This window comes from Anoplopoma fimbria, chromosome 24 (assembly GCF_027596085.1).
Source record: "Anoplopoma fimbria isolate UVic2021 breed Golden Eagle Sablefish chromosome 24, Afim_UVic_2022, whole genome shotgun sequence".
NCBI classification, from domain to species: domain Eukaryota; kingdom Metazoa; phylum Chordata; class Actinopteri; order Perciformes; family Anoplopomatidae; genus Anoplopoma; species Anoplopoma fimbria.
Genome location: NC_072472.1, coordinates 16,248,760 through 16,261,004, shown reverse-complemented (window position 1 = coordinate 16,261,004; position 12,245 = coordinate 16,248,760). Strand labels below are relative to the sequence as shown.

At 42.6% G+C, this 12,245-nt stretch overlaps 1 protein-coding gene across 1 annotated transcript; it reads left to right on the top strand.

The window, feature by feature from the left end:
- Positions 1 to 1,338: 1,338 nt before the first annotated feature.
- si:ch211-284e13.4 (insulin receptor substrate 1-B) lies at positions 1,339 to 7,519 on the top strand. The gene is made up of 3 exons (XM_054626400.1): positions 1,339 to 1,687; positions 3,228 to 6,371; positions 7,470 to 7,519. The coding sequence occupies exons 1-3, from the start codon at positions 1,339 to 1,341 to the stop codon at positions 7,517 to 7,519; spliced, it is 3,543 nt and encodes a 1,180-aa protein (XP_054482375.1).
- Positions 7,520 to 12,245: the final 4,726 nt, after the last annotated feature.

The window sequence follows — 12,245 nt, the reverse complement described above, 5'->3', positions numbered from 1 at the left end:
CGGCTTGGAGGTGCCAGTCTAGCAGAAGCTGAGTCAAGTCGACCAGAGAGAGCCAGGCGGAGACCGGAAACACAGCAGGTTGGTTTTCACAATTAAAGCACATTGGGTTGCGGTCACAACAAAAACACATCAGCATACTCAGCAGGCTATTTAATGAATGTTTACCTTGTAATGTGGTTGATAAAAAGGCACTATTGGGTTCTACTCTGAAGTACCAGTTCATGCAAGTGGACGACTCGCTTGTACTGTGAAGCCAACTATATGCTAATGCTGCAGTAATTTGTATGATTTGTATCAGACATAGTTGTGTATATGATTTATATATAAATATATATCATATACACAACTATATATATACATGTATTGTTGATTAAAGCATGCTTTGACTATCATAACTCTGGTATCTTCTTTTTTGTACATTGACTAGTATAGAACAAAAAACTCCTGCACACTGTCTTCAAAAAACTCCTGCACACTGTCTTCTTCACTTATTATTTTAATAACCCGATGAAGGTCTACGTACCGAAACGTTGTTACTAAAAGATATTTATACGCAAGTGAAGAAGACAGTGTGCGGGAGTTTTTTGTTCTATATTGTCTACCTAAGATATTCTTCTACGCACCTGTCGTCCTACTGGAGTGCAAAAGTTTTGCTCTTTTTATGTACATTGACTAGTAAAAAAGTGTCAAAACTTGTGTTACACTGCACAGATGCTGACCAATCAGTTGGGGGAGCTACAGAGCCAACCTGCTACAAGTAGAGGAGCTAGATGGGGCAGTTTGAATCTTTTCTCTCACGTCCAACTTTGGGAGACACTCAACATTTTGTCCCCTATCCCTGACCAGAGGATAAGTGATAAAAAAAAAAAACACAGCAATGGAGGAGTAGATGGGTAGTAGGCCTTATTCATTTCGACTGTGGTTTTATTTTGAAACGCTCCATCGGAAGTTCTGTTTTTATGCCCTCGTAGCTTGACGGTGGTGGGTAGAGACCGAATCTGGGCAACCTCAGACAGGTGGAGGAGACGAACTGCACCGCGGTTGGACTCGATCGGGCAGGACTGGGTTGGGCTGCAGGACGAGCAGCGGTGGACGCCGTGCACGATCGGTGCGCGGAGCCTCCTGCGGCTGCGGGATTCACAGTATGATACCGCATCCAAAAAAAAAAAACATGCTTTGGCTGATTTTCCCATCCTGAGCCCTCGCACACATGCTGGACACTTAAATCTGGACACGGGGAGGACGAGGGAAGTAGTTGCAATGGATTAACGAGGTCCACACATGGGCTTGGGTTTTTTTTCCCCCTGAGATTATTGGCTTCATCCCTCCGTCTCGGCCATGGAGAACCAGGCAGTGGAGCCGCAGAACTATGAAGATGTACAGAAGAGCGGCTACCTCCGCAAGCATAAATCAATGCACCGGCGGTTCTTCGTGCTGAGGGCGGCCTCGGAGCATGGTCCCCCTCGGCTCGAGTATTACGAGAACGAGAAGAAATTCCGCAGTAAATCACCTGTGCCCAAGAAAGTCCTGAACCTGGAGACCTGCTTCAACATCAACAAGCGGGCGGATTCCAAGAACAAGCACATGATAGTCCTTTATACCCGCAGCGAGAGCTTTGCCATCGCTGCGGACAGCGAGGAGGTCCAAGACGAGTGGTACCAAGCGATGCTGGACCTCCAGGGCAACTGTAAGATATGAAAAGTGTGATGTGATCCCTACTGTCTGTTTCTGCACCAGGCCTATCCTGGCTTAGGCTGGTTTGTTCCTTCTCCATACACATTTGGCTTGGACCATTCCTGGTTGTTCATTGCTTATCACTGGCTTGAATTGTTTGGATTTTTTTTTTTTTTTTTTTTTTTTTTTTTTTTTTTTGCTGCAGCTCTAGTTTATCCATTTCATTAGAATAAATCAGTCCAAGTCAAGCAATTTGGATGGTGTGTGTGTTTTTTGTTAACCAAGAGGCAGGTGTATCCGACTGAACGGGCTTAGACCAGCACGCTATGGGCGGCATGGTGCTGTGTTTGTGCTGCACAATCCCTCAATAAGCTTTGGTTTAATACACCTAGAAGCTGCGGATCATTTTTTCTGTCAGCAAAATGTAATTTGATGCTTTTAATAGCATTAAGATGTAGTAACATTTAGACCCTCGCCCTTTTTTCTCAGTGAAATGCAGCCCATTTCATACGATCGCTGTGTTTTTGCATGGCGCAGTGGGCATATAGCAACCATCCGAGGGATGCATCATATAGTAGTAGCCTATCGTGGTGCACTCCGCTGGAGCCTGTGTTTTTGTTTTTCTGCACAGCTCTGACTGCCGTTCGCCTAACCTACATTTGTGTTGCACAGAGCTGCTGGTAGGGAGGCGATGGCATCGTCAGCGCGCAGAAAATGTGTTTCTGTTGGTTATCCTCGTGTTTACGTTGTTATCCTTATATGCTGGAGCTGAACACCACCCATCCTCCCCGTTATCTTTCGCATTTCAGTTGAGCTGAGATTGATGGGCTTGCCCAGCTTTAATTATGTCATGTTGTGGAACCCTTAACAGATACACTGAGTACAGACCCCCATTTTGTTGAGATTATGTGTCAGGGACAGCCACCATAAAACACTGTTCCTAATTTATTTGACCGCATACCTGTTTATAATATGCAAAGGGACGCGCAAATGGAGATTAAAAAATGCATTAATATATCATGTTGCAGTGATTCCAGCGGGGATCACCTCAAATTAATTCAAAATGTGTCTTGTGCATGGGAGAAAACCACTATAGTTGTCAGTTGTACAGTGAATATAACAGTGACTGTCTGGCAAGAGGAAAAAAAAGACACAATTATAATGCTGTAATTGGTCATGTGATTTGCATTGAACTGAAATATGATGCATTATTTCACATAGAGAATGCTGCTTTCAGTAGATGTATTCTATAACTCCTAAGACTTCATTTATTAAAGAGCTGTAGCTTAAAATTGATGGTGATGAATAAGCTGCAGCACTGTTGCCTGGCAGACGCTGGGACACAGAAGAGATTCATGCATGGAGCAGTTTAGCATGATAGATATTACTTATTAGTGTCACATTCACTAGTCTGTCATTTTGGCTCTGATGAATATTTCAACAGGTTATATGTTTTATGTAAATTTAGGGTGTTTCCTGGTGTATGTATGTATGATATGTTCAGTCATGAAACTCCTTAATTGTTTATTTATTTATTCCTCATTGTCTCCTAGGTAAAACTCCTGAAGACTATGGCAGTAGTGGAGAGTGTAGCTCTCCGTCTCCTGTTCCGACCTTCAAGGAAGTATGGCAGGTCAAGGTTTGGCCTAAAGGTCTTGGGCATGCCAGGAATTTAGTGGGCATCTACCGGCTGTGCCTCACTGACAAGACAGTCAACTTTGTCAAACTCAACTCTGACGTGGCATCCGTGGTGTTGCAGCTGATGAACGTTCGCAGGTGCGGCCATTCAGAGAATTTCTTCTTCATCGAGGTGGGCCGCTCTGCGATCACCGGCCCTGGAGAGTTCTGGATGCAGGTGGATGACTCGGTGGTGGCTCAACACATGCACGAGACCCTGCTGGAGGCCATGAAGGCCCTGAGTGAGGAGTTCCGTCAGCGCAGTAAATCTCAGTCTGTGGGGACGTCCTGTGGGGGTGGTACCGCTTCAAACCCCATCAGCGTCCCGAGCCGTCGACACCATCCAAATCTGCCACCCAGCCAGGTGGGCTTCTCCAGACGAGCCCGCACGGAGACCCCTGGAACAGGAGGCAGCAGCACGAGTACCTCACCTACATCGCGCCATGGATTCCCGAGGGCACGGACTGCCAGCATCGGGGCCAGGTCGGAGGAGGGCGGAGCAAGTGCCAAGGGAACATGGGCCAGCTCCAGCCCAAGTCTTAACGGTTCCTGCTCAACCACGCCGACTCTGAGGCCCAAGCCCACCAGGGCCCCAACTCCTGCTAAGATTACCCTCAGCCTTGCACGTTACACGCCTAACCCTGCTCCTTCACCGGCACCAAGCCTGTCCTCCAGCTCTGGCCATGGCTCAGAGTGTGGCCTAGTGGGGGCGGCGGTGGGAGGCATGACGATCTGCTCCTACCCTCGAGTTTCTCAGAGGGTTTCCGTTTCAGGTTCACCGAGTGACTATGGCTCCTCAGATGAATATGGCTCCAGTCCTGGGGAACACTCTCTGCTCGTACCCAGTCTGTCTGGACATCACATACACGGAGAAGGCTCCTCCAGCTATATCGTGATGGGACAGCGAGAGGGCCTCCTTGGTTCCCATCATCGCTCAAAAGGCCGACGGATTTTGCGCCGCTCGTCCAACAGGGATACGGAGGCAGAACGCAGACTGTTAAGTAAAAGGGCTTCTCTGCCTTTGGCAGCCCATGAACGACTGACCCCACAGAGAAAAGACGAAGATGATGAAGACGATGAAGAATATGCCATCATGTCGCAGAGTGCTAATCGAGAGAGGGCTGGCTCAGGGGGTTTGGCAGCTGGGGGTGGGCAGCTTGACGCAGGAGGGAAAAAAAGAGGCAAGAGGACTGACAAAAGCAGACGAGAAGTGGAAGGTGGAGCAGCCGTGGACAGTGGCTACATGTCAATGTTGCCTGGAGTCACTTCTCCTCCTGTTTCACTCTCTCTCTCAATAGGTATGTCCGACACCAGAGCTAAACCGGGGGCAGATGATGAGTATATGGCCATGACCCCCAACAGCAGCGTGTCCCCGCCTCAGCACATCTGCCAGCCCAGCACAGAGGGCTACATGGTCATGTCCCCCAACAGCAGCAGCTCCACGGACCTGCACGGACTGGGCATGTGGGACAGCGGGGCCGGCATGGAGAGCCGGGCTGCCAGCGACTACATGAACATCTCACCGGTCTGCAGCCGCTCCGCCTGCAGCACACCGCCTTCCCACCCCGAACAGCACCAACTGCAACCAAAAATGTTCAATTCCTACTTCTCCCTGCCAAGAGCTTATCAACATACGCTCTATACTCGCTTCGAGGATGACTTAAACAATGGGGAGGGAAAAAAGGACAGCAGTGGGCTTGACAGTGCTGGAAGGGGAGGGGGAGTGGGTTACAGCAAGAGAAACAAAATTGCGGCAAGCTCTGCAGGAGGCTGTCAGCTCTCCATGTCTTCCTCTTCCTTCTCCTCCAGCTCAGCCAGCAGTGAGAGCCTGGAAGACAAGTCCATATCAGCAGGGAGAGGGTTGAGTTTGGTAAGGACTGGGACAGAGTACAAGTTTGCGGGAACTTGTGCAAAAGATGGGCGCCATCATCAAAAACGTGGATCAAGTAGTAAGAGCCCAAAGCAACAAAGGAGGGGTCGTCCCCTCAGCGTGTCTTCAGACATTATAAAAGCAAATACCCTTCCCAGGGTGAAGGAGAATCTGCTGCCATCAGTGTCACAAAATGTCGGTGAGTATGTCAGTATTGTGTTCAAGGAGGACAATAAGTATGGCGGCGGACGACGTTCGGGGTCTGAACGCAGACAACCTGTGATCCACGGAACCCTCCGGCCTTTGAATCAACCCCTCCTCTGCCACGATAATCCCGCTAACCTTCCTCGCAGCTTCTCTGCTCCGTTGTCCACCTCCGCCGAATACGTCAGCATGGATTTAGGGAAGTCCTCGGCGCCCCTGACTCCCGTTAGATCCACATTCAGCACCCCACAGGGCCCACCAGCTGTCGCCCCCAAGGCCCGGCATGAACACAGCACGTCCTCTCCGCAGGCAGCAGAGGGCAATGCCGGGCACAGAGCAAAAGCAAAGATGGCAGCAATGCCGACAGACGCCCCTTCTCCATTCATGGACAACAAAGGTTCAGATCCCAGCATTTCAGCAAGACCTGCCACCCGCTCTGGTCAACCGTCATCCCTGGAGCAGGAGACGGGCTTGGGATTCTCCCCAGTCAAGTCCTACAAGTCTCCTGAGCGAAGCGGCAGATTGGCCCGAGGTGACTCACAGGGACGGCAGGGCCACCGTTCAGAGACATTTAACTCACCTCCCTCCCACCCACGCCACCCACCCACTTCTACCTCCATCTTCCCGGAGGGCAGCCAGGCGGCGAGCCATCGGCATGGTTTGGATTGCTCTCTGTGGGAGAACAGGCAGGCGGCTAGTTTATCTGGCACCCCTCCACCACAAGCCTCCACCTCATCTGCTGAACCAGGCCTTAACTATATTGACCTTGAACTGGCCATTAAGGAGAGCCCTCAAGCCGGAGTGGAACGCACCTCTGCCGCCTACAACCTCGGAGGAAGCGCCATGGGCAGCAGTGCTGGCTCCAGCCTCAACACGTATGCCAGTATTGATTTCTATAAGTCAGAAGAACTGAGAGCACACCAGAGCAGTAGAAAGGATGGTCAAGGTAAGTACAACTTTGACTTCAAACACATCAAATCTTAAAATATCTATTCAACTAAATTAAATTTCTAAATAATGTGTTCATAAAATGATCAGATATTCAACAGCTGAAGCTCTATACATTCTTAGATGTTATCATTTATTACAGTTTGAGACTTGAGCTTGTATAAAGTTGCATGTCTGTATCGGGAACCTTCGTTTGTTCTGTTTGTAGACAATCAGGTTATTGGTAACTAAAAGGCACCTGTTAATACAGCAAACAAGGGAGGGGGCAAGACTTCTCTTTAGTTTAGGATGCTTTAATGTCATGATCTGCTGCTTTTCTTTGTCGTAAAGTAATATGGTTATCTTCCCGTTTTGGACCGATGATCCGATAAAACAAGGAATTTGAAGATGCCTCTTTACACTCTGAGCCCAACTAACCCCCTAATAGTTTTCATACAGTCAAGGATTAGTCGATAAAGAAAATAATTGTGAGCTGCCCTAACTTTTAGCATTTTAATTTATTATTTGTAAAACACGTGGATTACGGAGTATTTTCATTCAAAATGAGGCTTTTTCAAGATATCATTAGAGCTGAAATTATTAGTCAATTAATTGATTTGTCAATTGACAGAAAATGAATCTGATTAATCAATAAAGAAATAACTAATCTAGATTTTCATCTGCAAATATTTGCTGCTTTTCTTAGTCCCCTATGATAATTACCAGCATATCTCTGGGTTATAGACTGTTAGTCAAAGAAAATAAACTGGCTTAAGTTTGGCTTTCTCAATTTTGGCTTAAATATAACAACCATTTTTTTACTATTTCCTGGCATTTTATAGATCAAACAATTGATAGCTGAATTTATAAAATAATCAGCTGATTCATTAATAATTCAATTAATATATAATTATTACCCTAACTGTCAATATTAATAATAATAAAAAAGGAAATGTGAAAGAAATAATTCAAAACAGGTGAAAGGAAAAAGGATCTATCTCCTGGTTGTCGAGCTGGATGTAAGCTTTTTATGTGATGTGAATAATCCACAAATAAAACCAATGTCTGGGTCTTAGTCACTCCTTCCCCTTTCATCCTCTCCTTATGTGTGCCTTAGCTTCAAGCTTTAGGGCAGCGCTGTGTTTCCAGGCTGTGGGTTGCCTGTAGAGTCTCTTATTATCACAAGTGGGTGTTCAGAGAGCAAAGCCAATTGATTTGTCTGCTGGTAATGAGCCATTTCACGTAAATGGAGGTAGAGAGGAGAGAACTCGGGCCAGGTGTTTATGTTCATGTGTGGGTGTGCTATCGGCTAAAGGATTTCACATGGCAGCTCTGAGGTTTCCCTCTCATTGCACGGATGACAATAATTGTAATGGTTAATGTAAAGTACATTTTTGATGGATGAATGCTGAATTACTCAAGAGATCCATTGCTTTTACATGCCAAGAAATTATTTTTTTAATTAGGGGACTAAATGGACCAAACAACTTGTGCAGCTTATTTATTCAGAGCAGCTTCAACATTTGCATGTTTGATTTATCTAATGCTACACGATCTCTACGTGTACATGTATATTCATAAATAATTGCAGAGTTATTTAAATTGGGGATAGATGTGTATGTATTATACATGCACAGCAAGCAAAAGAAGGCTCTGTTAATAATCTGTAAATTACTCTTTCATGTAATTTGCCACACTGAGATTAGTGATTGAATGTGCCTCCCGTTTTATAAACCACAAACAGCACCCTTTCTATAACTGCAGCCATATTCTAATAATGAAACTCAATATATGAAGCCTGGATACAGGGAGGACCGCGGTTGTACTGCAGCATGTAGAACCTCGAACAAACAGGCTTCTCAAATGTCCAATCAACGTCCAAATAATGTTACTAATATTACATTACTCCACCTGTTTTAATAACATTTTAATTAGACGCTCAAATAAAATGTTTATTAAAAAAAAAACACAATTAGATTAAGATCATTAATGATGCCCCATGTTTTAATTGCTGTATCGTCACATCTGCTTTATGAGCAGTGTTCATGTAAATGTGGTAGAAGACTTCTCGGCTCTGCTGATGCAGTTTATTGTTTTGGCAAGATGCAAAGACAATGATGTAACTTAAATCCTCCAGTTTGTCTGATGGAAATGTAAATGGTTAATTACCTTTATCTGATCCACTTCCAGCGATATGAGATGTTATTAGTGAACAAGACGGCAGACTACCCATGTTCTCACATTCATGAGCTTCATGCAGGAAAATAAACCAGACTGCCTGAATCGTTTTACTCTTTTAAACAGTATAAAATTGTAATAATGGATATCTGCATAAAAAAACAAAAGAATACAAATGCAGTGAAAGGCAGAAAATGTACCTTTTTAACACAGCAATATGAGCACAGAGTGTTGAGGTTGCAGTCAATCATTTCACTCTGAAAGTGGATGGAGCAAGCTGTAAAACTGACTCAAACTACAGGTTGATTTATAAACACTTATGTCTGAGCTAACTATGGTTATCCTTTAATAAAGTGGTTTTCCAAGGCGATTCTTCTCATCTTTTTAACTCCAAGAGAAACAAGTCTTTGCAGATAATCATAACTGAGATATTTGCTTGGTAGTGACTTTATATTGCTGACATGATCAGAACTAGAGCAGTGTTTGTTTAGGTGGCTCATTCAAAAGGATCAACAGGTCAAAATCCCTGCAACGCAAAGACACAAGGCACATAATATTGACATCTGCAACAGTGTGCATGAGACTCCAATCAGTAAAATCCTTTTAATAAGATACCACGCGTCATGTGATATTTACCCAAGAAGCTAGCAGGAGCTCAAACTCAATATGATGTGGAGAATATATAATCTAAACTGCTTCCATTCTGTAACATTCTGTGTGGGGAGATTTAAATTTGATTTTCTGTGGATTCATATGCAAACTATAATGATTAACACAAATTATTAGAAAAAAGTAGAAAAAACAATGTTTAGAAAATGTGTGATTTTAATTATTTCCTGCTTTGGATTCTCTTCTTTCAGATTGTTGATCTCCAACAGTCTGTGAGGGGACAGTCGGCTGCCCGAGCTGTTGCCAAAACACTACTGTACACCGGAGTCTGAACACTGAAAACCCTGGAAAACTCATCCCCATCCTGTCGGCTGTTTTCTGTCAACCAAATGTGTGCCAAACACACCCACCACACACACACACACACACACACACACACACACACACACACACACACACACACACACACACACACACACACACACACACACACACACACACACACACACACACACACACACACAAATACGCATAGGGTAAGGGAAAAGGTTTTGTTTTGGCCTTGATTTGAACAAACAATGACATTTGATCACCTTTTAGCTTAATACAGACACAGGATGACAATTTGATATGTGATTGTGTGTGACTTCTCAGGTGGCCATTCTGGCAATAAAAATGACCATCTGTGCATCTTAAGTTTAAACACATTGTGATTGGTAAATGAGCCAATCTTTTTTGAACTATCGTAAATCAATTCCAGCTTTACTGAGCTGGAGTGTTTATTTATTCAGTGCCAAACTTGAGGTTAATGTTTTTATATTTCATCCTTTGTCCATGTGTATTAAGTTAAATAGTCATCAGGTGTCATTTTGACTAAAATAGGAAGGAAATACAAATTGGCAGAAGTTTTATAGACTCACATGCGCTGTCACTGCTAACACATTTAATTTATAACATACAGTTGCCGAAAAAAACCTTTATACTTCTTAACCACTTTTCTTGTGCTACTGCTTCATTTCTGAGGTAAAATTAAGTTAAAGTAATTGACAATGAAATGATGATATACAAATGAAATTTAGATATGATATTTCAGTTTTTCATTCATTTCAGTTTTTCAACCAAGAATAAATTGGTTGTGTCAAAATCCCACACATCTGTATGAACTACACAAGAGTGTAAACGTGTATTAAATAAGATATCATAGGATTACAATTTCATTTTCACACCGCAGTCGACATCACACTGTTGTACTCGGAGATGAGCTTTAGGTTGCAGCTGAGGGATGAGAACAATAGCTTTCTTTTTATCCTTTCAAAATTGTCATAATGTAATTCAGTGTTTTCCTACACAGAACACACAGAAGTTTTATCCCTAAAGCTTTTCGATGTGCACTCACACAGGAAACTTGTTTATACAGCCCCAGCTTTGATTATGCACAAACTAATCATGTCCCGTCACGTCCTGTGGCTGATCCTCATATGCTGCAGGTATTATTAGTCAATGTATTTCAGTGATATGTTGGATATTTGGTTGATTCATTTATACGGCCGGGATTTAAGGGAAAGTTAACCGATCATCTGTCGGCTCAGTGGGTATTGTGCCCTTTTTTATAAAATTTCTCCACTGAGTTACATTATGAAATTATTGTTTTTTATCTCAAAATACAAGTTACCATATTTACATACACACTAACACTTTAAACCTGCCGTTACTGCATAAAATAGAAAAACAATAATTTAATTTGCTCAAAGCAGATGAATGGATAAACAACAATGTGTTTATTCATTATTCACAGTATACAACTTTGCATAAAAATGGACAAATTAACATATTGTTCTTCTGCTATGCATTTAAACAGCTTAATCAAATTGGCTTCAAACACGCAGTAAGGACAATAATTAGATTGTGTGTATGTAAATGTCCTCACTGAGGGGACCTGATAACAGACTTTTGTAAAGAAAACATTTTTAAACAGCTTAGGGACTGTATGAAAAATTATTGGGGTATGGAGGGGGCCAATCTTATTTATAATTTTATGAAAAATTACAATCTCATAGCCCACACATCTAAGTAGAATATATGTTTTTTGACAACCATAGCACAATGGTGAATATTCTAGCCACTCTTTATTTATTACACCAAGAATAAATCTTCAGATGTTCAATATGCCCATATATGAAGTCATACATATAGCAATTATAGGATACAAACACTAGACTTTTTCTCAACTTGAATTTTCAAACTTCACCCAACTGTATAAATTATTTTTTAAGATTGTGTAGCACTTGAGTTGACACTGACCAAATAAGATCTGAAATGATTGCATATTGAACCATTTTGTAGCACAAAAAAGTCAAAGTGTAATATTTTTTTGGGCAACTGAGCTTCATTATAACTGTATATTATACTATAGTATATACTACAGTATACAAGTAGAATGACTATAGTACTATGCTCTAGTCTGTTTTCCTCATTTGCATAACAGTTAACACAATTCTAATATAAAGTGACACATTACAATGGTATATAAAATATACAGTATACATATAATGATTAATACTATATAGCCTAGATATCTATATACTCTTTTATAAAGTGCCTCATTTTTGATTGTAGCTGTTTTTACACAGGTAATCTTAAAATGGGTTGTGAAAAAGGGAAAAAAAAGAGTTGTTTCTCTCATGATTCTAAATTGTGAATATGTTGAACTTATCAGAAGACAGACCGGACATTTATATTGATATCAGTCAGCCATAATCAAATTGCCTTACTGTGTTTATCAGAAACATGAAAAAAATAGTTTTCTTTTTTTGCAGTGCCTAACACTTCAGCCACAATGTAAGCACTCACTCGCTCTTTTGTTTGGCTTCATCACGCTGAGGTTTGGCCAAAAAAAAAAAAAAAAAAAAGACCATCTCTGTTTCACACCCTGGGACGCATCCACTCCAGGCCCTAATTTATATTTTAATTTTTAACTGTCCACTACCAACCAGCCACTTGTTCAGCATAAGAGCTGACGCCCTGTTTCAGATGGGACATTCCATCTGAAGCTGATTATCAGTGGACACTTTGCAGCCGATAGGTTGCAGAGAGAAAATGTAACAAA

Excerpts from the sequence above, each read along its gene's own strand:
- si:ch211-284e13.4 (XM_054626400.1), top strand. The coding sequence starts at position 1,339 with ATGGAGAACCAGGCAGTGGAGCCGCAGAACTATGAAGATGTACAGAAG. Across the intron at positions 1,688-3,227 it reads GCTGGACCTCCAGGGCAACT|GTAAAACTCCTGAAGACTAT; the intron begins GTAAGATATGAA and ends ATTGTCTCCTAG. Across the intron at positions 6,372-7,469 it reads CAGTAGAAAGGATGGTCAAG|CTTCAAGCTTTAGGGCAGCG; the intron begins GTAAGTACAACT and ends TGTGTGCCTTAG.